This window comes from Syngnathus scovelli, chromosome 7, assembly GCF_024217435.2.
Source record: "Syngnathus scovelli strain Florida chromosome 7, RoL_Ssco_1.2, whole genome shotgun sequence".
Classification (NCBI taxonomy): Eukaryota; Metazoa; Chordata; class Actinopteri; order Syngnathiformes; family Syngnathidae; genus Syngnathus; species Syngnathus scovelli.
In genome coordinates, this window is record NC_090853.1 from 12,346,438 (window position 1) to 12,372,159 (window position 25,722).

Consider the following 25,722-nt stretch of genomic DNA (forward strand, 5'->3'; position numbering starts at 1 on the left):
TACAATTAAGACAGATTTATTTATTTTTACTAAAATAAATACAAGTATAAAATGCACAGTACATCTGTTGAACAGTTCAAGGGGTCCTGTCATTGTTGCTTAAGGAAGAGGGCAGCGCCAGTCTGTATCCACTGGCTGGGGTTGCTTCTGCAGGGCACACTGATGTGCGTGACCACTTTCACCCTTTCAGAGCTGCTATACAAAGGCAGCCAGATGCTCTCCTCAGAAGCAGCGTGGTCAGCAGTAGAATTCTACGAGTGAGCACAAAACACAGATGACAACTGAACCAAAATGACAGATATAGCACAGGCCTCCTCCGAGGTGTAAACAAGTATTTGTCACTTGCCGAATCAATGAGTAAATAGTTACACTCCTGAAAAATGTAGCAAAATTGAGGTAAAACTCTATCCCAATCCAACATTTTTAAGATCCAAGTGGTAATATTATAGGACACGACTAAAGCACTGCATTTTATTAGCTGTTTTGCTCATATTTCAGAGATATTACGTCAATGTGCGTTGAATTTTAGTTGCAAGTTTGAATAGAACAATGACGAGATGTCTTCCTTCGCCACAAAATTGTATTTTGTCAGCCAAACACATACAAATATAAGTTAATGATGGTTCAACTCCACATTCGACTCTACTCTACTCAATATGGCCCCTCTCTTGTAAAGTATTTTGGAACCCATACCTGAGAAACCCAGGCCATGTAGCAGAGCGGCACAGCTGACACACTGGGAGAGTCATGTTGGTTTTCACAGAGATGGACACCATCAAAACTACAACCCTCCAGCTGGAGACCGCCCACCTAAAAAAAATAAAAAAAATAGATCATTGATCATTCAAGACATTTTTAATGCCAAACAAGGTTTTTAGATTTACAGAATCAATGACTTTTAAGGAACCATGGAAACCTTGTATAATGTTTCATGTTTTGTAATGCTGCAAACAAAATCAGAATAACACCTCTCACCACAATTTCTCCCTCACAACAAAGGGTGTAGAAGAAGACAAAGAAAGGAGAAGGAAGGTGATAATTACAAACAGGCGTTTTAAAACGCATATCAATGCCATATAGAATGATAACAAGGACAGACAGTCCCTGAAGAGAGATGCGAAGAAGATGCAGAGACAAGCCGATCTGAGCCCCAATTTAGAGAGAAAATTCAAAGACACAAACACGTGAACTCGAAGTTCATGTTAGCGAATGCATTCACTCCAGTGACTCAAGAGATTTTCCACTGCAGCTCAGACAATAAAAGGAACTCTGGCGGCAAGCCAGACATACAAAGACAACTACTAAATCACCATAATCTGGGCAAGAGAAAAAAGGGCAAGGAGAGAAATATCCACACAAAGCTACATTATGTGTGTGTGTGTGTGTCAGTAAAAGAGCACTTTGCTTCACAATAATTATTCAGTCACTATCTTCAGCTATCAGATTTTGGAGTGTTTTTCTTCCCTGCATGGAGCCGCAGCTTCTTGTTAGGAGCCCACATTCCACCCATCTCTTGTTATACACTCAAAACTAGTCAAGTCATACAAGATGCCAAAAGCGCCTCGATAATACACGTTTTCAAACCCAAACGAATGTTGAATGTTATTTGAGGTAACAGAGTGCCATTTGGTCACTTGAAAATGGAGTTACATTGCATTGAGTCACCATGGCTGCATTATCGGAACAACTTATTAACTTGTCAACTGACAGGAATCCAGATCACTAAAGTGACTCACATCAGACTACAGGCGGGAGCAAATGATTGATGTCAGTTAACAGCATTGACCTAATGCATATTTGAATCCATCTAGATTAGTCGCTTCAATAGTGGGGTATCTGATGGCCATTAATGGCACACTGCAACTGTATATTGTGTGCGTGTGTGTGTGTGTGCGTGCGTACGTGCGTGCGTGCGTGCGCCATTCTACCTTAACTTGAAGTTTGGCTCCAACAATGGGATCCCTCCATGACGATGCAAACACCAAACTATCCATTGAACAACCTAAAGATCTAAAAGCCACAAAAAGAGGTTATTTATCAGTCTCATTGTAGAACAAGGTCAAACAAATCCTACCTGGCAGTCTCCTGCCTCAGAGCATTGAGAAAGGTATCAGGGTGGAAGAGCTCGGACAGATCCAAGATGTCCGACAGAAGAGTTTGTTTGCTAGCATGTTCCACCCAATCCTGTAAAAATGGAACAAAAACGCAAATAAGCAGGGAAGGACTAGCCTTAAAGATGAATGGAGATGAGCAGATGTATGCAGATGCAGATGTATGCATTCTGACAAATACACAGCGAGCCAGTCTGTGCCATTCAAGCTACGGCTAGCTTTTATTATATTAGTTGAGCTGGCTACCATTACGAGGGGCACAAAGAGATATTTAGAGAGAGTTACCTCAAGAAAGGGACACAAAGGAAAATGGAGTGCAAGGAGGTCAGTAGATGCAAAGAAACAGTGATGCCATACACGCATGCAAACAATTGGGCGTGCAGGCAGACGTAATAGCAGACCGACAGACGGTTCTGCCTCACACAGATAATGAAATGAGTCGGATTCTCATGGACATAAGTATTTCTGAACACACACGCAAGGGTGTGCGAGTGTGTCTCTCGGCTGCCAGAACATATTGAGGTAGGCGTGGATCCTGACACAGTCTAAAGTAGACAGAGCCAAAGCCTTTACTTCCTGGCACCAACATAGTGCTTTGGTGAATTTCAAGCAATTTAAATGTATATGAGAACACTATTTATGTTTGTCAAAAAATGATTTCCATCAACCATTAACAACAATTTCCTATCACTTTATCAAAGGCCTTTATGCTGGCACATAACGATCAACTATGCTGATGAGGAATATTACCTGTAAGGCAAGTGCACGCATTATGATAGCACCCAGGTACTGCATTGGCTCTTCAGGTCCCTCCCACATATTTTGCCATGCCAAAGGACACTAAGAAAGAGCAAAAATAATCAAGCAATTTATTAGAAATCTTTTTCAACAGTCTTGGCATTAAGATGACCTTCTCAAATATGAGTCAGTCAGAAAGGTACTGTACATGCTGCAGCTGATGCGTGGTCAAATGAACGCACATCTTTCCCCCACTTTTGCTGTCAATGCAGAAAACTACATGGCGGAGTATGAAATCAAATTTATCGAGCTGCATTAAAGTCAGCCCCTGGGGGAAAGCAGCCCATGCCTGCCTAAAAAGTTGCTAGGATTAGTCCCTTGGCTGGCTGTGTTTTACATAAAAAGAGTTTTAAAAAGTCATTACAATGCGGTGTGTGCATTTTTCAGCATGTATCGTGTGAAGGGAAGAGAAGCAAAATGGATAATGGAGGGTTGAAGGGGTGGCTATGCATTCAAAAGTACGAACAAAGAAGCTGACCTTTACTGGGCTTTAGAAAAGCTGTTTGCATTTTATCTCAGGCAGAGTTGTCCTCCTTTATGTTTTCCCTCATTCGGACTAAACAAAAATTAATTTAAGTGATGTGAAGTGACATGGTAAGCAATATTAAGTTTGTTTCCCTGCAAATATACTCACATACTAAATAACCAAACACGAGTAATAAATAATGGGATTTTGGCTGTGATTTTAAACATCCGTACAGCCAACTGCTTTTGGTAATTGTGACTTCATCCATAAATGGTTTCCACTTACCTCTTGATTGAGCAAAGCAGTTGCCAGTTTTTGCACCTTAGGAGTTAGAAGCTCAGTCCCTCTAATCACCTTGCTTAAGGCAGCGAGTGATTGGTGGATGCTCTGCGATAGCAATTAGAAATTAGGACACGTATCACGCAAGTGCTAGTCTTATAAATGAATTTCAAGACATTCTATCTCTCTTAATGGTGGTTGCCTTACACACCTGAACCAAGCGGATGGCATTAAACTGCTCCAGAACAATGAATGACAGAACTGGGGAACCATGTTGATCTGTGGGTGGTGTGACCTTTTGCTGGATCAGTGCAGAACCCTGGAATGTAGATGGGGGCCAGACAGAAATATGTTTGCTTTCAAATACAATAGGGAAGTAAGATTATTTGTTATTTGTTTAAAACAAGATTTGCCATCAAGAAAATATGCAAAGCCTGGGAAGAATTCAACAGAAACTTGAGGACTTGCCTCAAACACTCATTATCCATATTGCTTCATGACACAGAGAAGCTGGAGCCCGTCCCAGCAGATTTAAGGTTAAAGGCGGGTCAGACCTTGTACTAATCACCTGTCAATCAAAGGACAATTGTGAATGGAGCATTGAGTGGGAATTGATCCTGTTTCATTTGCATTGAAGGTCAGCTATTGTTATGTTCTGCTGCATAATGTTCATAAATTTGAGAGACAGGAGAATTGACGCACACCAATGTTAATTCAAGACAGCCTTTTTCCCACACCAAATACCGCATTTTCCGCACGATAAGGCGCACTGGATTATAAGGCGCACCTTCAATGAATGGCCCATTTTAAAAATGTGTCCATATATAAGGTGCACCGGATTATAAGGCGCACCTTCAATGAAGGGCCCATTTTAAAACTTTGTCCATATATAAATCCATATATTTGGACACACCTCCTGTAGTGGCTCAATATTGGTCCATATATAAGGCGTGCTGTCGGCTTTTGAGAAAATTGGAGGTCTTTAGGTGCGCCTTATAGTGTGGAAAATACGGTACGGTCAAAATAAAATGTAGAATTTTACAATCCTTACGCGCATGTTTTTAGAGTCTGGCTCAGAGGAAAGCCCATACAAATATAGAGAGAACATTCAAAAGAGGACCGGGCTGAGACTCAAACCCACAACCATCTTTTTACCAGTGAAGGATATCCAAGACTGATTATATTCTACAGCACTGTACACTTATCACAAAAAAAGAGCAAATACTGAAAAGTACCTTGTTGAGTTTCTTCCACAAGTTGAGGATAGGTGAAAGTCCATTAGACCAGAGCTCTCTGTCAAACTTTGACCCAGTTGCTACTGAGCGGCTTATGACACGAAGTTGGGAAATCACCTGTGAAAAAATGATAAACAATATGGTAAAGGTTGTTACATACATATTAGCTGTTGTTTGCAAAGTTCCTCATACAAGGAGAGTTTAGTGTGTGTTAAGTGGCATATCCTCACCTATATTAATAATTAAACCATAAAAATATAACAAACTACAATGCCCAAACTACATAATTTCCTTTGTTTTGTTTTTGGGATCAAGAAAATGCCAGCAGTGAAAATGTTTCATCCGGTGGTTTTGTGAAAACAAATTACTGGGGAAGACGAAGACATGGAGCACGGGTTCGGGTTTAGAGAAAAAAAAAAAAAACAAGTCTGAACTCCAAGTGTAACTCATAAGAGATCCTTCCACAGCCCATCAAACACGCTTAGCTTTAGGCCTAAAGGACAGTATTGTGCTTTCACATAGAATCAAGATGTGCGTTAATGCAAATGTGTATGTGAGGAAGACAAGTGTTGGTGATGAATGGCTTCCATTAGGTCCAGGCAAACTCTTTAAACCACCTGCTTTATCTTCTTTGCTTGGGTGATTAAATGTGTGTCTGTGTTTCATACTGAATGTGTATGCACGCATACAGATTTGCACCGCATCCTTCATTTGTCCCCAAATTGTTGAACCTCCTTTCTGCCATGAAGAGTAAATGCACCTCACATAATAACCCAATCACTGAAATTACTTTCAAAAGATTAGTTCCGTTATTGGCAAACTATCCATGACTCACTCACTCGCTCGCTCGCTCGCTCGGTCGGTCGGTCGGTCGCTCGCTCGCTCGCTCGCTCGCTCGCTCACTCACTCACTCACTCACCTGCTTTATAAGTAAACAGTTATGCTGCAGACTGCCTCAAAGTTGTGGTATGATGCGCTGCTAGATTTTGTTATGTTCACCGCGTCTCACTACGGCCCACTAGGTTTCTCATTTTGCACCGTGACTGCCGTACCAATTTTTTTTTTTTTTTTGCCTGGACTGTCATGTTTGCCCATGCCGCCTTCCCGCGTTGTCTCACAACCATCCTGTGTTAAAAACAGGGCTGGCCGCATAATGCAAACATCGAGGATGTTTTGTTTCTGTGATATTTTTCGAAGAGCAAAGATAGGCACAGTGCTTTTTCAAGCTCTAGGAATTTGATCCACATCACTGGTGAACATTCTATTTGTCGCAGTAGCATTATAGTAACTGCAGAGAGTTTTTACTATCAATCATGGTTACAGATATAAAACAACACAGTGACAACCTGAGATTGATGCGGACAAAACACACATTATGAATGATTGAATTACTCCCGTAAAAGTTGTGTGCCTGTGCAAAGGGGCTTTCATCTCACACTATGATAAATGCAGCAGATGGCTGCTTGATAGGATTGTTTGGAGACTGCTGAATGCTTTGTTGTTGTTTTGCTGCATTACTGCACTGCATCATTCCAAGAGGGGCCTCTGATGTTATTGTGGCTAAAGCTTGTGTCTTGGAACCCTAATATCCGATTGTGCAAGTGTACCTTGTACCCAAAGTAGCTGCCCAGCTAAGCAGCTGAGTGTCTATCAACCAATACAGTATTATGTCCTCAACATTTGTCGACAGACACTTATGTATTGCTTACATGTGTGGTTGATTTAGCAACCAGGTAAGAATGTGTGGGTTTTTGTTATGCACCTGGGAGCTGATAATTCTCTGGGAGGTTCTTTCTATGTTAGCGGGAAGACCAAAGAATGCAGGCTTGTCATCCTCTGGGAGATTCTCCACGATGCCACGGTAGTCCTGAGAGCACACAAACACACTTGTGTTTACAAGATGTACAACATAGCACATGTAAACACAATAAAAGAACATTTTCACATTTTTAGAACAATACATGAAGCAAGAACAGTATGTGAGAGAATCTACAACTTAAAATTATTCTTGATTACAAGTATTGGTTTTATAGCTTCTTATCAACTCAGAATGTACAAGTTGCTAAGGTCACGTAATGCGAGGGTTTCACATTTTTAAGCAAGATGTGATAAATGTTTTATGTGCTACAGCAGATAGCTTAAGTGTTCGTATGCTTGATTGTGTGTGTGCTTGTGTTGTTGACCTAACGTGACAAAAGGTCCGCGAACAATGTGAAAAAACATACATAGCACATACCGTATTTTCCGGACTATAAGTCGCTCCGGAGTATAAGTCGCACCAGCCATAAAATGCCCCAAAAAGTGAAAAAAAACATATATAAGTCGCTCCGGAGTATAAGTCGCATTTTGGGGGCAATTTATTCGACAAAATCCCACACCAAAAACAGTCATGAACGAGCAACAACAGGCTAAACGATAGCAACAACAGGCTAAACGATAGGTATGCTAACGTGACAAACACAAACAAAGAGCTGAGAACGGGCCTGACGTAACATATAGAGTGATTAAGGACAACTATTACATGAATAACATGTTTATAAAACCATCAGTGTCACTCCAATTCATTAAATAGCAACAACAGGCTAAACGATAGGTATGCCAACGTGACAAACTCAAACAAAGAGCTGAGAACGGGCCTGACGTAACATATAGAGTGATTAAGGACAACTATTACATGAATAACATGTTTATAAAACCATCGGTGTCACTCCAATTCATTAAATCCATCGATCGTTCTTTGTCAACAATGGGTGCGCGCGACTGAGGGCGCTTGCACTTCAAAATATTCCACAGGCTCATATAACGATAGATAAACTATATTTCAAATAACTATAATATAAGCCAATAATATTATCAAACCATCCGTGCACTTTAAATCCATTAAATCCATCGGTCAAATTCCTCGTCCTTTGTCAACATCGCCGCGCGTGCGCCCTGACGTCAGCCTCGTCTTTATTCCACAGATCTAGTATATAACTATATTGTAGCGTTAACAAAGTACAAGGATAGACGTGGGTTTGGTATACGGCTCTTTATTAAACAAAACAAACTTCCAAGCGTGTGGCGGCGTGGACTTCCAGACACGAGAGCTCCATGGCATAGGACCGGGCGTGCGTAATGGCCATGTCCGAGCCCCGCGCACCGTTCAGCGGACAGCCACTCGGCCGAGCGTCGGCCCCCGACTCAGTAGAGACCGGGCGTGCGTAAAAGCCATAATAGTTTTTCAAACCTTCTATGTCACTCCAAATCCTTAATTCCTTCAAACTCTTTGTCCTCCGTGTCACTTAGAAATGATCACCGCTAATGATGGTAGTCCTTGTGTGGGCACGTTTGTATGTAAACAACCGGCGCGCCGCGCTACTGACGTCACTTGAAATAGTAATCCATTGGTACATCATGGTTCTCCAAACTTTCTTTCTGCTGCTCGATTACTGTTTTCAGCTGCATATTTTACAACTTGAAGTTTGTAACCTGCAAAATATGAGTTTCTTTTTGGTGCCATTTTTCTTAAGCCCACCCAGTTGATGAGTCACGGCCAACGGTAAAATTTAGAGCGCCCTCATCCAGTTTCGTCTGAAAATATAATTTTTTTTGGTTGTTTTATCAAAGTCAAAGTCTGCTTTATCGTCGATATATTTTTTTATATACTAAGACACACAAAGAGATTGAAATTACATTTCCACTATCCCTCGGTGAGATAGTACACATATGCATACAAGCAACACAAAAAAACCCAAGAAGGCACTAACAATGAATAAATAAGAGTATTGAATAATGATAAATAAACAAATAATAATAAATAATAATAATAAATATAAGAGGAGCAAAAATGGAGCAAGTGTACATACAGCAGACAGTGGACTTGGATATGGTGCTTTAAAGTGTTAATTGCTTTATTTGATGTTTTCTCTATTTTTTATGTTTTGAATATGTTCAAGATAAAGAAATAAAAGCATGTGAAGTGATCAACTATACTAAAAATAACATGGGAAGTGGTCAACTATACTTGTAAGTGATGTCTTAATGATCAAGTAAAAATTTGTGAAAAAAAAACATATATAAGTCGCTCCTGAGTATAAGTCGCCCCCCCACCCAAACTATGAAAAAAACCGCGACTTATAGTCCGGAAATTACGGTACTAAGCTCTCACTTAAATAGTTGTTACTTTCTTTGCAAATTGTCAATTCACAACACAGATTTCCATATTGACTTTCTTTTCCTACCATAGGTCTACCCAACTTTGAAGTGGCTATAGAAAAATGCGGTTTCAAAGACTCCAAGAAGTGTGAGTCAGTGATAAGCTTGGGTGGCCTCTAGCAGAAGTCTGTAGTTTTTTTTTTTTTCTCCTACAGATACTTTTTACTTAGCCAATGCAGCAGATTTCATTTAGGATACAGTCTGACTAGCATTTGCTTCAAGAGGCAAAGATGGAATTGCTCCATTTAATATTTCTTTTTAACAAGATTTAATTTTGGATGGCTTAAAGGGGATGTTACATAAGCGGACCGCCATCTTAGCAACCGTAAATTAAAATGTTTGCTTGCAAAATATTTGTTGTGTAATCCCCTGAACCTACCAAGATGGAGCAAGAATTTGGAAGGCTAATCTGAGAAGGGAGAAAACGTGCTCCTTTGCTCTTTCCCTGTCCGGCTGAGATGGAGGAGAAGAGTCGTGCAGAGAAAAACTGCTCCAGGTAAGAGCGCAAGATGCGGAGGTCAGATGGGTTGTCAATGCGTCCGCCATAGATGGCACTCTCCAACAGGCCATGGACAAACTCCCACTGAAAAGGTTTCCCTCCTGAAAGGGATCAGAACACACTCAAAGCCCCTGAAGTACAGACAGAATGTAAGAATAAGAGAATTTACCAACACACTCCAGCTAAACAGGATCCAAGGTGATAGAAATGGTTTGATCGGAGAGCAGAGGTTTAAGAGAGTCAGTCCCCTACCTTCAAAAAGCCTATCGATGATTTCAAAACCAGCGCGCAGGTCTGATAAGGAAAATTCATAGAACTTAGTCCATCCCTAAAAAATAAGAAGTTAAATATCACATATTGTTTCAAGTGATCTGTTCATTTGTAATAGTTTTGTTTTATTTATTTATTTATTTATTTATTTATTTATTTAATTAATTTAATAAGTTAAATATTACATATTGTTTCAAGTGATCTGTTCATCTGTAATAGTTTCATTTTCTTTCTTTCTTTCTTTCTTTCTTTCTTTCTTTCTTTCTTTCTTTCTTTCTTTCTTTCTTTCTTTCTTTCTTCCTTTCTTTCTTTCTTTCTTTCTTTCTTTCATTAATTTATTTCAGGTTTTTATATCATTTTGTATCCTCACACCCATGAACCCAAACTGGATGGGTGGTAGAAAACAGATTGATGGATGGTGTTTTATTGAATTACCTTGAAAACAAACTTCACTTAACCTCAGCAGTTAGTCGCCAGTTTTTTTCCACACATTCTTAACAGTGACTCAGCTCATAGAATGTCAAGGTAATAACCCTGAATAATCAGCAAGGGAAAATAGTTTTGCAGACAGAACACACGTACACACACATGCACACTGTCTACAGTATTGACCGACCTAGTCCAATAAATTACAGTAGTGTTTACTTTAAATATATCTGGATGCATTTTTGGTGGTCTTCCTATTGATGTTGCAGGGGGCTGTGCATGTATGTTTGGTAATTCCTCTCTGTATGTTGCCTCCCACATGAGATGGTATGTTATAGGTTGTAATCATGTAATTGTTGTAGTATTTTTACAACTGTGGTTTTACATTGTGTGTCTGTGTGTGCTACCTGAGGTATGTAGTTACGTCTCTCTTGGCAGACAGCATGGAACCAGGCTAGACAGAAGAGAGACTGGGCCCGGGCTAGTATCCCACCTAAACAAAACCACTTAACATCATCTTGAATAATCTATTGAGTTCAATGTAACAAGAAAAATAGCAAAGCAGATGTTAACAATAAAATGTCATGAGAAGAGATGAGACCTTTACTAATCTGTTCAGGTGTCCAGGATTCATAAGTCCTCAACAAGTTCCTCTTCAACCCAGGAGGATCCTTGATACACAATACAGATATAGGTAAGTAATGCAGATCAAAAGATGAGATTGTGAAGTTTACTGAGATTCAAACAAAATTACACTCGCTTAATACCTATGTGCATCTATGCCAACATGAGAACAATTCATGTTTGTTTTTCATTCTGTCACATTATTTGGTATATCATTTGTGAAATAATTAACAACAAACAGGCAGGTTGTGGTCAGATGTTCAATGCGATTAATAGAACGAGGAATAAAAATAAATACATGGTAGTAGATGACAACAATGTATCACATTATCTCCATTTACAAATGCTCGATACAAAAAAGATTTGATTGCAATTAGACAGCAAAAGTGACCGTGACAGGTAACTTGTGTTGTGTGGTGAGACTTTAAAGACAACGTTAACGAGCTCTAAATAGAACAGCAACGTGTGAAAAATAAATAAATAAAAGACAAGCCCCAGCAGAGCACCCATTCAGCTGATAAACTTAAAGCTCATTATAAACTACTCTTGCCGTGTCTTGCCGAAGCACCAAAACAATCCATTCGCATAAAACACACTTGCATTTTTGAGTTGATGAGGTATTTAAAATGTGTTTCCTCATGTGAGTCTGTCAGCTAAGAGAGAAAGATGGAGAGACAACAACAGAGGAGCAGGTTATGCTGCCTGCGTGGTTGCTAAAGCAGGTTTCCCCTTGAGCAGTACTCTCATCAGAAAAACACCATGCAATGAATTATGCTTGACTAACACACACTCTGCATACCTCTGCATCTCTGGGCAAAAAATCTGCAGCTATATAAAGTGCACCGTATGTACGGCATCAGCGGCCTTTGAAAAAAGTTTGTTCTCATTTACACCAGGAATCAACTAGCCACAAAGACAGCCATATTCAAAAGCTAATGAAATCTCAAAATAATACAAATAGTGTTAAACATTATGTGTTATGTGTACCTCATATGTGATCTTGAGGCTGGATTGCAGCAGTATGGGAGGAAATCTGGGATGAACCTCTGATGTCAACCAGAGACGGAAGCCTTCTTTGGGTCGAAGCACATTTAGCTCCTATGAAATGAAGATGGTACACATTTAGAAACATTGTGGGTATGCTTGTTTTCCTTGACTAGGCATCCCCTAGCCCAGGTATGAGCAAACTACGGCCCGCGGGCCACATCCGGCCCACGGGACCGTTTAATCCGGCCCGCCAACCCTAAATAAATTGTATTATTAAACTTTTTTTTTTTTTTTCGGTCATTTTGCCTGCAATGACTGCGTTTCCCCAGTAGATGGGGAACCACCCGCCTGCGCATTTACTACCGGAAGCCGTGTCAGAAAGCTCGGCGCACACTCACAAGTGCGTGTACGTACTCAGTAGTACGAAAATGGCGCACTCGCGCTCTATTTGTATCAGTGCCGAATTTAGAGTGTGGGCTGTGACGACAGCATTCTTGTAATTTGCGCGCCGAGCTTTCGGATACAGTTTTACGCTAAAGCCACCCACAAACCTTCCCCTGGAATCCTTCCATTAAAATGAGTCGCCCAAGGAAAAGCAAGGTGGACACAGTGCCGAGTGTTTAAAAAGAGTGGCCAATTTGGCTCGACGTACGCGACATGACGTTCAACCACATGAACATCAACATCAACCCGTCACAGATCTAGGTAAACGGACCAACACCTCGGATCTCTCCTAAGAATTGCCACAACAAATTTTACTCCAGACTATGACACACTAGCAAAAAAAGGGAGACCAACAAAACTGTTCTCCCACTGAAAATGAAGGGGAAGCTTTCAAGTTTGTTGTAAAAAAATGCATTTTGAATATGATCTGTACAAATAGCAGGGATTGAAATAGCGACCATTCTCATTTTCAAACAATGCAGGATGCTCAAGGACATTGATGCACCACCTGTTTGTGACTAATCTTAACCTGTAAAGTTCTTAAGGCTTACTTTAAGGAAGTGTTTCCCGTTTCCTCACCTCTGTTACCAGGTGTTTGTGAGTTAAAACTCTGCTCTGATTTTCAGATACCCCTCACCGTGTTGCCGTTTTGATTACTTTATCTGGATGTATGCTTTCACCGATTCTTTAAGATGATATATTTGATCAGAATGTTTGCCGTTTGATGTGATCTCATAAGATAAACATACATCTTTCATTAATCTGACCTGCAGGCACTGAAGTGATGGAGACTGTTATTCATAATAACAGTGTCGTATTTTATGAGAATCACTGCTAGCAGTTTTTTAGGGATGTTTTTTTTTTTTTTTAATGCTGTTAATAAATGCATTTGTTTTCCCAAAACTTTTTTTGAATATCCATGCTTTACTACCTACTAAAGGCCAAAACCTTTTATGCAATGACCTTTACAGGTCGTTTATATTACTTCACACAAACACTACATCCATCTGCTCCTGGTTCGGCCCCCCGGTCAAAATTTAGAACCCCATTCAGCCCGCAAGTCAAAATGTTTGCCCACCCCTGCCCTAGCCACTAATATGGTAAGCTCTGCTTTGTTTCCATTTTAAACTTGTACATCACATGCCCATCAGCCTCACAGGTAGACAACAAATATTGGCCGTCCATCCACATTTTCAAAAACAGTATTCCGCATTAAGGCCAGAGATAAGCTGAAACATATTCTATTTGATTTATGGCGAGAGGCAGGGTCATCGCTTCTATGACACATACAGTGCCCACCACCATATTTATACCCCCCGGTTAGTTGTGTTCTTTAGCACATAATAAACAAAACAACACAGAATTTCCTATAATTCACCTATAATTTCACAAGACAGAAAGATAAATTCTGTCTAAATCATCCGAAATGGTGCCTCTCTTCTGCATTCTCCTCTATGGCGCACTCTGCAAGTTTTCAATTGGGTTAAGGGAGTAGCTTGACTTTGAGTCAACCATTTTTAGTATGCTTCTGTAATAACAATTGAATTTACAACAAGGAAGATATATGTGTGTATAATGTACACTCAGTTAATAATACACAGTAATTAAAACAACAATATTTGACATGTTTTCACCATTTCTCATCCAATGACTTTCTCCCCTCTATTGCATTCTCTCTTCTTGCGTTGTCCCCTATGGCCCCATTTTGCTATTAATGCACATGGTCAGAGACAAGCAAACACAGGAATTGACATCCCTTTCAGAAAAAAAGTGTCTATTTTGTGAGAGACACCTACATGGATTAATAACTAAAGTAAAGTGACAAGATAGACTTTTTTGTCTACGCCGGGTTTAGAGAGGCTCTGGTCATCTTTGTCCATTTTCCTCCTTTCACAACCACCATTTTGTTCATTCATCATACTCTCATCTTAACTTCCTTTCTCACACTGCCCCCGTCATTCCCTCGTCACGGCAGTTTCTCATTTCAAGCTTGACTGCCGAGACCTCATCAGTTGATGGTTAAGAGCGAAACAAAGAAAAAAGGTGATGAAGAGGAACAGAGGGAGGGTTTAAGGTTCACAGGCTATGCGTTGCTGCTTCAGATGATATCCGAAATGTAAAACACAGGTGAGGGAAATACAAGAAGAAGCTTTATTCCGTACTGTGAGCAACGCCGCTGGACTAAAGGACACCCACACACACACACGCAGACACACACACGTTTCTGCCCCAACAACTATGCCTTCGAGTGAGTGTTGACCTGCCACACACATTACCAAACATAACCCAAGGAAAGGTACAATGACATAAATAAAACAAAAGAAAAACCTGCATAGAAAAAAACGAATATGTAAACAGTGAGGTGTAACAACAGGTGAGACAGAGGTTGACACAGCATGCTTGGAACACATAAAAAAATACAAACAGTACAGTGAGAAATCATTCTATAAGGAAGAATAAAAAAGACGGAAAGTTTTAAGTGTGGCTTTTGATGTCATTCAAGCGTTGGCATGTTTAAGCGAATAAATTAAATTTAAAATATGCCACAAATATAACAATCTGTTTCCAGCATGGTACTGTATGTTGTGTTTATCAATGTATATTTTGCTTATCATTCAAATGCAGCATAACAGGCATAAGTTGCACAATTCCACTGAATAGATCCAAAGACCAAAAAAGTCAGTTTGCACCAAATTTACATCTAACACAGACTATCAGAAATAGTATCAAGTATTCATTATAACCAAACTGCACAATTGTTTCTGGGTAAGAAAGCTTTATTTTAGTATTAAAATGATTTGTTCAGAAGAGTAGATATTTAAAAAATAGCAGAGCCTTACCATGTGGAACACAAATGCCTACATAACAACAAGAAGTGAATATAAAAATAAAAACATATCACACAGCAGAGAGAGTGCTTACTTTTTCGAGGAGAGGTAACCATGCTGTGACAAGATGAAGGTTTTTCAAGCAAAGCCACTCTCCGTTTCGGGAACATTCTCTGAGTGTGGCCAGGGCCACATCAGCTTGTCCCTGACCCAACGAGATCTGGACAGACAGAGACCCACACTCAGGCAGGGCACCAAACATAGGAAATGGGATGGAAAATCCAATTCTGTCTTGGCATTTGAGTTTAGTGGGTATATAATGTGATTGCACCATTGAAATTTTCCCTTCAATGGGTGAAAAGCATGCAATTGAAAAACTCGATTACTTTGCAAATTCCAATCCAATCAAATATGTAGATAGCTGACTTTAGTTGAGGTCTTACAAATGAACTCATTTGCATTTAAGTTCCTTGCAATTACAGCTTTGCCCAAAAAAAAATAACAGCCAATTTTGGAACCCCGGCTAGTTACCACCAAAAGTCAATTTGAACTTAAACAGGAAATTAGTTTGTTTGCATTCACAATATCCGAAATTTCATATCTGTTGTGTACCTCATGATAGTGGTCCCGACCCACAATGTCTGTGGCAAGTTCTACAAGCTCTTGGGAGGGGTCGGCCCCGGGTGAAGTGATGATGAGCACTGGCTCCCATTCCAGTGTCTCAGCATAAAGACGCCGCAGGTTCAGAGGAGGAGGGGAGAGCTCCTTCATACCTGGAGAAACAACAAGAAAAGGCAAAAAAGATGAGTGTGGTTTGTGTGGATTTTTTTTTTTTTTAGAGATACTACAAGTGAACTGTTTTGAGATGTCGGTTCCATAGAGAGGGAATAAAAGCCTGTCAAAAAAGCAGAACAAGTTGAAGCAACTGCTGATACAAATGTAAATACAGAGCAGTGGCAGAAGAATGTGAGCTGCTGATTCGGCAGTAATTAAATTTCCACAATGCAGCACAAAGGTGGAGATGGGTCATCAACGGAAAGGGAAGGGAAGGTGATCCACATTGAAATAAAATGAAGAAGGGCATCGATGGAGAATAGATGGAAAGGCAAAAGAAAATTGGCTGATGAGGAAGATAAGGAAGCTGATTCACTATACATACTAAGAGCAATACAGTACGTAGAGAAGCAAAATGTGTTCACACTGTCAGCTCCCTGTTGTAGCCCTTCGCCAACGTGTCTTCATGCAGTGCATACGTATGTGTGTGTGTGTGTGTGTGGGGGGGGGGGGGTGCTGCTGTTTGACAATGCACATGTGGCTGTAATCCAGCTGTAATTGAATGAAACATCAGATATTAGCTAATAGAGGCAACATTTTCAAAATCTCAGTCTAATACTCTAATAATCATGCACACACGCACACAATCAAACAGACTTAGCCAGACTTTGGTGGCCGCTGCCAAATGCAATCTGCTCCACCCTTCCAAACACAGACACTGAAAGCAGATAGTAGATGGTAGAAAACATCTTAGAACAGCCTTTAGCTGATTCACCATAGCAACATAAAGAAAAACGTCATCTGACCACATGGCTTGTGGTGTAGGGGCATTTGTTCGTGTGCACAAACTCGCATTTGCCGCCTATGTTACCGGCAGGTAATCAGTATTCGGACTGCAAACAAGCATCCAGGCAGTGAATTACAACATTCACCTTGATTTTTGGAACATGCAGTTAGGGCAAAGAGGAACCTAGAAAACAAACACATGTTTCAAATACAACTTGAAAAAGTGTATGTCATATGTAGTATATGCTCACGTATCAGCCTGACAATTGAAGCGTAAGAGTTGCTTTGCTATCATCTTGATATCCATCCACCCATTTTCTATCTTGCCTATTCTCATTAGGGTCACGGGTGTGCTGGAGCCTATCCCACCTGACTTCGGGCAAGAGGGCAGATGCACCTTTGACTGTAGCCAGCCAATCACAATGGACAAAAATGGACGAAAACAATTCATAACGATTTCGCGTGTCCAACTAACCTAATGTTCTTGTTTTTGGAATATCGAAAGTGAAGAACCAACATGCCACCACATGTTGACAAATAGTACAATTAAAAATAACTAATAAAATAGAGTTGTTCTGTATATGACAGCTGCCAAGTCAAATGAATAGTCCGGCTCAGAAATAGGATGACTCAGAGACATTTTAAAAATTATTTGAGTTTAAGTTTAGCGAGGCATGACTGTGTGCGTGCGAGCAGTGGCCAGACTGAAAGGATTGGGTGAGATTAGTTGTAAAAGGATTACAGACCATGCCTCATTAGCATACAGATTTACTGCCAAAGACACAAATACGCACACTGTCTCTCTACTCCGCTCCTGCTTTGTTATGAGTATATCTGCCGCCCTCCATGGATAAAGACTAATACTCTGCAAATACTGACTACAACTTCAATGGTATACTCATTTGCTGTTCAACAAGTTAGGAAACCCTGCTGACACAAGCCACAATATTTTGTCCAATTGTGTACTTAATAAACTCTAATGCTAGAGCTGTATTATATATTCTGCCTCCCATAGATAATGATCAATTTTGACTGACACAGTCAAAGAGGTATTGATGTTTTTTTTGTGGTCATCAATAGTGCTAAGAGTTTGCCCCTCTTGTGCAAGGATTTTTTTTTCTACACCCACAATAACAAATGTGTTTCGTTATCAGGTCTGACAGTACATCAAAATACAACTTCGAATAAGAACAAGAGACTTCAAAGACTTCATCACACTCTTTAAAAAATAATCCAAGTTCACAAATGACAAGGCAAATTTACTACGTGAGAATTTATTGTCAGCAAAATGGACTATTGGTTGTCAAAGAGAAGTAAGGAAGAATCCAAATAATACACATAAATGACCATCTAAAAGACAGATAGTAATATTGATGAATGGAAGAACAAAAATTTGACAAACAGACATTGGAATCATCTCCATTTTGTCTGGATATGTTTTTACAAATGTAGCACCACATTTGAAGCACTTCCACATGTCTATTGGAAGCAACGTCATCCTAATACTCTACTTTAGCCTGATTCTGTCTGGCTTTGTCATCTCTCTTCAATCCACCTTTCTCCCGCGGCAAGGGCTTATTTTATTAATAGCAAAACATGAACTATGTGCATTATCACTGTGGGGATATTGATATTAATAATGAACTTCTTGACTTCATTACAGTTGCAGAGTTGACTGACAAACTTCTTGTTGATGTTGCCCATCCCCACCCTTTCATTATCACTATAGCTGTGGGACCAATCCTCATAGTTTTTTTTTTTTTTTTTATGTCTTCTCAACCTATTTTCCTGGATGAAATCTGTTCTTGTGTCTTTGCTAGATTTGTGATGATTCTGACCCTAATACGACAAAGCCAAACTAAAGGACCAATGAAATAGTTTGAAATTAAAACACTTACCCAATGCCTGTGAGGCAAACGCTGTCATGGCACTCTGCAGTCGATCTGGTCTGACTGCCTGAACCAATAACAGCTGGAGGGAAGAAAAGAGAAGGGTGCATTGATGAGAAGATACAAAACTGTTTGGTTGTCAGACTGTTGAAAATTAAAAAAAAAAATCCCGATGTATCAGTAATGCACCAGAATGTGATTTCTGTTGTTTGCTTTACCGTGCGTACAAAATCTTTATTATTATTTTTTTTTTAATAAATTGAATACATTTTGTCCGAGTGAAATCTGACCTGCTGGAAGGGAGTAATTTTCTTGGCAATTGAGGATGGAATTTCTTGTTCGCAGTGTGAGCTCCGTGCGAAGGACAGCCAAAGGTCTGAGTCATTCAAACACAAGGACTGATAAAGGTCTGTGAATGTAGCCTGAGAGAGAAGGAATGAAAGATGTTAACGAAGGCAAAGTTGGAATGTGAGACTGAGAATTACTTCTATTCTACAGTACTTGGAAGAGAACATGAAAATTTGAAATCACATTATCAACTCAATCTCTCATTTACAGGTCCATACTGTATTATTGATTTGCGATATGTCAGCTACATAATCAGTATGAAAGATCATGTTGTCTCCATTTTGTCCAGTAAATACTATGTTTCAGTGTTTACCTTGTAAACTGCTACTGATTTGTGCCTCTCCTGATCGATCCAAGATGGGAGCTCCTGACATGAGGAAGAAGGAAGGGGGATGAAGGGATAGGTGATTCTAAATAAAAAGGCCACAGTGTGTTCTACTTGTAAAGGAAAATAATCTTACCTCTTGTTTGAACATTTCCCCGACAATGGAGCCAATGAAGACCTCCCATTCCTAAAGCAAAATTATTATTATTATGGCTGACATTTGGTGAATAAATTGTATTAAAATAGGCTAGAATATTGCGTAAACTGTGAGTTACTGTAAATACATGCTTTACAAAATACAGTGATACGCATACTCACATTTTTCTGGAAGAATTCAGGGTATATGCCCTTGGTGAAGTGAAGAGCAAACATTAACTGGTCAGCCTGAAAGATATAAGAGCAAAGTACACAAATATGAAGAGGATATTGTATGTTACACTGGATACAAACAGAGTTGCTTGTGAACAAATTATTTTGAATGGTGGCGGAAGACTCACACTCTGAATCAACTCATGACACAGCACAGAATAAAGAAAACAGTGCCTTAGGCATTACAGTAAAAACGCCCACATTTGTCCAATAATGTTCGAGTGTACTATCAAAGTGTTTTGGGAAAAGCCGCCGGTCAAACCTGCCATCTTCCAAATGCAAGACTGCCACTCTACCACCTTTGTTTCAGTCTCACATGTGTGTTTGGAGAAGTGTGACATGTTCATTAAGTAACTTCCTGACTCTTTCTGACATTCCATTAAAGGCACAAAAACATGTTTCTCAAATAGAAATTACATTGAATGTTCATTATGTGACCTTTAGAATGTAAACAGCCCTAGTCAATACTGGACACTTGATTACTGTTAATTGGAAAAGCTTAATGAAATAGCATGCATGCAATTGGATTGTTGGATTTCTTCAACATCTCATGGACATACTACATTATTCCTTTCCCCAATACAGTGTTCACTAATGCATCATTTTGGTGCAAACATTTGGAATTAATTAAATTGTGCATCGAATACGCAATAACTAATTTATTCTGAAATTAGCTGATAATTATTTTGCTAATTTGTTGATCATGTTGCAATTCTATTTTAATATAAAATAGTCCAAATAAGCTGAATTTCAACCTAACAACATGAAGCTTTCTCAGATTTCTGTGAAGGTAATTGTATAATTGTATTAGTCGGATCCTTAATAATTTTACACATTAAAATGACACAATATTCAGTGTTTGTGTGTATATTACCTTAAAAAGTGAACGACAAACATATTCATACACCATGTTCTTCAAGCTTGCTTCCAATGTAGTGATCCTTGCTTCCGTTTGCACCGCTTCCTACAGCGTACAATGTGAATGTCAAAGATTGTGCGCATCAATTGCAGCTTTCTTTGCTATTTTCAGTACCAGAGGTGTGAAAATGCACTATTGCAGTCCATATAATTCAGATAGTACAAGTATGAACCAAACCATCAATCGAATTTATTGCGATGTAGTAGTAGTAGACAATACATAAAACTCTGGAAATAATAAAATAATATCACTAGCAAAATATTCCATTCCAGAACATTTTTGTTTTGTTTGTTATGTAACGCCCAAATGTCATGTAGCATTTAGAACATTTATTTGCAGGGAATTCAATATAGACATTTAAATAAAATTCAATATTGTTTTGTTTGTGCGTGTTTCTTTGAATAACTATAGAAGTGCCCATACTAAAATGTTATTTTGTAGGTAAGTGATGTGAAGGACAGAGTCACCTTCTTGGCCTGAAGAGCCCTTTTGAAGAGGTGCAGAAATGAAGCAAGGCTGAAGCGGTACATGTTGTCGATCTTTGACAGGTCTGTGATAACAAAATACATCTTGCTTGCACTCTCTGCAAGAGGCAAATAGGCATCCCGTTCCTGAAATCCAAACAAATTAATGATGACTTATGATCATGTGGGAGTGGGGTGAAAGGAATTGGGATAGACAGCAAGAGACAAAGTGTGAGAAGAGAAAAAAAAGAAAAGAACAGGAATACAAAAAATTGGGGTTCAATAGATTAATAGTGTTGGTAGAACACTGCTTCTTAGATGAAATACATTTTGCTGGAGAAGTTTAAAAAGTAAAACAGTTGTGTGTATATTCACTAAAAACACTGCTGAGCCCATTTCGCTCAGTGAATAAAAACACCAATATATAATGTACATGACCAATTGTGTTACTTACTAAATCTTATACATGTATTTGATGTTTTTTTTTTTGTGTTCAAATGCACCACTATAGGAGACAGAAATTCCAATATCGACCCATCACACGCCCATAGTGCAGCAGAACAACAGCAGAAGCCCTAGAGACATCTAACTTGAGAAAATGTGCAGGTGAATGTAGAATAAAGATGGTGCCCAAGAACAGCAAAAGATTGCTTCTCTATTCCCACAGTAGCCCAAAGGCCAGACATAATGAGGAAAGATGAATAGTATTTAATAATCAGAGAGAAATTGCAGGCATGAAAAGGAGTCCGGGGAGCAAATATTTGGCCCCATTTCTCAGAGATATTTTAGAGCCACGATTGCAACTACCAATGTTCAGCATACGTAGCTGCCTGAGGGTGGCTGAAAATCTTCAAGGTCTACTTTTGAGCAAGATTCGAGGTAAGCACTGAGACACGGAGAAGATATGTCAGATTAAGCTGCCTGGCCTTGATGGTGGGCTAATAAGAATGTTATGATGCTCATGAGAATAATTATTTAATGCGTGTAAATACCTGGTCCAGAGATGCTTGCAAACGGTGCGATTCCAGTAGTGACTCCTGTATGAGAGCACTGCTTGCTTTGGCTTGGTTCAGACTGTCTATCAGCTCCCGGTTCTCCAAAATATTCCCCTGCGATGTAGCCAGAGTCTGACACGGCGGGGTGGTGGGAGGGCAGAGAGACAAGATCTCTTATAGCAATTGCTGCCGTCTTGTAACATGTCTCATGTGGGACATTAACAGATTTATCAAAACCAACTGCAAAACATATTTTCTAAAAATGACTGAAAATAAAATGTATTCACCAAAACATTCAGATAAAACAAATGGGAAAGCAGTGAAGCATGGAAATGTGAAGCTGACCATAATAAATCTCTAAACTGTTTTCTTGTATCACTGATGGCCTGTGTGTGTTTTTCTCTTACACAAAATGTGGCCTTGACACAAAACCTAGCAATTTTGTATGCAAATAATTTTGACTGAGAAAGTCTTGATGTAAGCCTAATTTTGACAAGCACTGATTGTCATAGCATTGTTATACACCCCATAACATTGATTGATTGTTGTATTAAACATGTCATTACAATATTTAAACTAGTTGAGCATTGAGGTTGCAATTATTTATACTTTTACGACTGGTTCTCTGTTAATGGTGTACCTCCAACAGTGACTCTTCTAATAGTGCAAGCTGTATCTTCTTGTCTTCCTCTTGTTGAAGCAGTCTTGTTTTCTCCGTCTCTAATTCTGGTTTCTCGTGTTGTATGGTCAAGGCCAGAAGCTATTCATAAACAAACAAAGACTTACAGCATTTGTATCATATAACATTGTTCTGCTTCAAAAAGTGCTTAGGTCGACAGAAAAAAAAAAATCACCTGTCCTTGCAGACCTGCCCTTGTGGTGGTAAAGTTGACTTCCGTAACCACAGAAACGGCATCAGGGGGGATGAAGGGAGCAGGATTACGTGTCGCCAGGAAGAGTCGGAAGTCTTCATTGTAATCAATAACCTTCTCTCCGATCTGTACAACATATCTTGGGCCTGCACACATGTGCATTATTTATTTTTTTTTGCCAGAAAGGAAAGAAAAAACAATGAATTCAGTTTTTCAATTAGATGGTCTTAAAAGTAACGACTGTGACTTCCTAACGCAGCATGGTCTTTGTCTTTCCACTTTTTTTTCCTATACTCAACAACCTCCTTATCTACCCATCTTCAAAAATGAGTTTTTCATTGATATGATGTGAATTATTTTAAGGATAATTGAGAGAAATAATGAAAAGTTACAATCATGTTACATCACAACACTAAAACAATAATCAGATATGGTTTTGTGCATTGTGCAAGTATACCTTGCGCAATGAGGTCTCTTCTCAGCAGTGGGTAGAGAACAGGTTCCACTCCATCCATTTCTTGAATGATGAGAGTTTTTCCAAATCTGACTGCCAGCTCCAAGGCTGTCATGAAATTACTGTCCTTTTATAGACATACAAAATTGTGACTGTTAGGATCAGAGAGTGAGCTATATCAAATTTGTTTTAAAATAATGACACAGCAGGTAATATTGGAATTTTTCAGTCATGTAGGCGAAATTAATGTGGTTCACAAAGTGGTGGCCTACCACCATACATTAGTCATTCGCTGATCTGCTGGTTCACTGTGCACTGAGATGCCACAGCAGTTGACAGATAAAATAATACATATGTAAATGTAATACAGTACGTCTTTGATAATGTGGTTCAAAACAAAAATTAGAATCTATATTCTGTAGATCACTTAAAATTCCGTGGCTATGTATCCTTGATAGCCAATGACATCCGCTGAATTTCAAGTCATTTTTACCTGTTGGTTGATAACCTCAAGTCGGTTTTGTATGAGATGTGTGCGGAGCCACTCTGTGGCTCGGGAGGAAGGGTCAATGAGGAAAGGACATGCGACACTCTGAGAGAAAAAAAACACAATTGCTGTCATTTTAAGATGTCTAGGGCCTGGATCACTAGGAAATGTGCTGAAGGTACATGATCATATTGATTATGCACAGAATAAATCCAGGAACAGAAGTACCATTTCTGCTTACTTCTGTTGTTTTGCTATATCTATTAATACGTACTTCAAGTGCTGTTGGCTGCAGATATTCCAAAAGTAAACAAATGAAGTCAATAGGTATTTATAATGTGTGATTTCAGATGTATGGCATAAGCACAAACAACACAAACACACTGGCTGTATGGTGGAACAAAGCCTTACCCGTAATTTAAGCTCATTGATCTATAAATCAGAAATGGAGAAACAAAACACAAAGACAGATGTAATATGTTTATATGAATGGCAACATGCTCAATGCAATTACTTGATACTTTATATGATGATTCAAAAACGGTATGGAAAAAAAAAAGGGGTGAAAATGGGTGATCAAATAAAGACAGGATGACAAGACAATATAATAGACTGCATTTTTATATTTATAGTATGAATTTTGAGAACAGAGCTCAATAATACAAATGAGATTATAAGGTAAGACAAGAATAGCAATTGATTCCCAACCTGTAGTATGACAATGGCGTTCTCCATTGAGAGGTCATCAGATGGCAGCCCTTGGCTCTTCCAGATCAACTGTTCACTCTCCAGGGACAGGAATGTCCTGAAGTCAAACTCTATATAAACAAAAAGGCATGTAATGTGTTTTGGGCCACCAGTGTTCTCTATTCTATCATGTATAACATAAATAATACAGTCTACATACTATACAGAAATTATTCCGAATGACTAATGTGCCATGGAAGATTATCAGGTGTGCCATTTGCTACTGGTCCAAAAAATATTAAAGATCTTTAAATCTTGCTACTATCTCAGTTTGGTATTCAAGTACGTAAACAGGCCGAATTTTCCCAATGAGTAAGTAAATTTGTGAGTATTTGGAGAGAATACATCATTATTTCAATACATATAATCAGTCAGTTAGTTGCCCTCAAACCCTTTGAATCAATCTTCAGTTCTTTTCTGTTCCAACATGACTTGCCTCAGAACACAAAGAAACCTCTTCCAAAAGAATGAAAGCCTTTAAAACTGGTCACGATTAGTTTTGTTTTCAGGTCCTTTATCTATAATGTTCAGCTGTCCAACTGAGTTTTGTCCATAAGACAAATTTGTCAATTAAATTTCACTTGTCAAAATCACACTTACTTTGTAGTCCTGACTGAGCCATCCAGGTTTCTAGACAATGTCTACGACGATCTTCAGGAGCTGCAGACAAATATGTGATGAAGGCTGCAGCAAGCATCGCCCTCACAGGGAGTGTATCTAACTCGTTCTTTATCTCCAACATCTGATGGTGAGAAAGAGAAAAAAATATGCGAGAACTCAAGTCAAGATAAGGTTTAAGATATAATCGGTCTTTTCAGCACTTTATTATGATACTAATTTAATTTCTCATGGCACTGCAATACCGTGGCTAAAGGTTGTCACCTCAAGGTTGATTACTAATGCCGTATATAGACAAAAATACCAAGTTCTCATAATGTAACTTTTTAAAAATTTGAAAACAATTTACATACTTGCTGATGCCACTGAAGCACGCCAAGGTAATTAAAACATTATGAAGTTTACCAACTCTGTCATATAGTATTTAAAACAGCCAAGAGTTTGAAGTGACTGTGAACTTGATGGTATGTAATTATTGTTGAAATATACTGTACTGTAAATTCTGAAGACT

General features: G+C 39.1%; 1 protein-coding gene across 1 annotated transcript in view; it reads right to left on the reverse strand.

Moving 5' to 3' along the window:
* Positions 1 to 25,722, reverse strand: part of dync2h1 (dynein cytoplasmic 2 heavy chain 1) — a 62,047-nt gene continuing 36,325 nt past the window's right edge. Inside the window, 31 exon segments of the mRNA XM_049725615.2 lie at positions 1 to 251; positions 694 to 810; positions 1,929 to 2,010; positions 2,075 to 2,184; positions 2,862 to 2,951; positions 3,661 to 3,762; positions 3,866 to 3,973; positions 4,890 to 5,006; positions 6,652 to 6,756; positions 9,466 to 9,686; positions 9,838 to 9,913; positions 10,689 to 10,774; positions 10,883 to 10,952; positions 11,893 to 12,003; positions 15,259 to 15,384; positions 15,777 to 15,937; positions 18,623 to 18,695; positions 18,904 to 19,035; positions 19,275 to 19,328; positions 19,423 to 19,473; positions 19,605 to 19,670; positions 20,530 to 20,619; positions 21,042 to 21,185; positions 22,031 to 22,165; positions 22,674 to 22,793; positions 22,888 to 23,051; positions 23,363 to 23,486; positions 23,853 to 23,951; positions 24,258 to 24,278; positions 24,555 to 24,664; positions 25,194 to 25,335. Of these exon segments, the coding sequence (XP_049581572.1) occupies positions 90 to 251; positions 694 to 810; positions 1,929 to 2,010; positions 2,075 to 2,184; positions 2,862 to 2,951; positions 3,661 to 3,762; positions 3,866 to 3,973; positions 4,890 to 5,006; positions 6,652 to 6,756; positions 9,466 to 9,686; positions 9,838 to 9,913; positions 10,689 to 10,774; positions 10,883 to 10,952; positions 11,893 to 12,003; positions 15,259 to 15,384; positions 15,777 to 15,937; positions 18,623 to 18,695; positions 18,904 to 19,035; positions 19,275 to 19,328; positions 19,423 to 19,473; positions 19,605 to 19,670; positions 20,530 to 20,619; positions 21,042 to 21,185; positions 22,031 to 22,165; positions 22,674 to 22,793; positions 22,888 to 23,051; positions 23,363 to 23,486; positions 23,853 to 23,951; positions 24,258 to 24,278; positions 24,555 to 24,664; positions 25,194 to 25,335 (3,369 nt within the window). The 3' untranslated portion in view covers positions 1 to 89.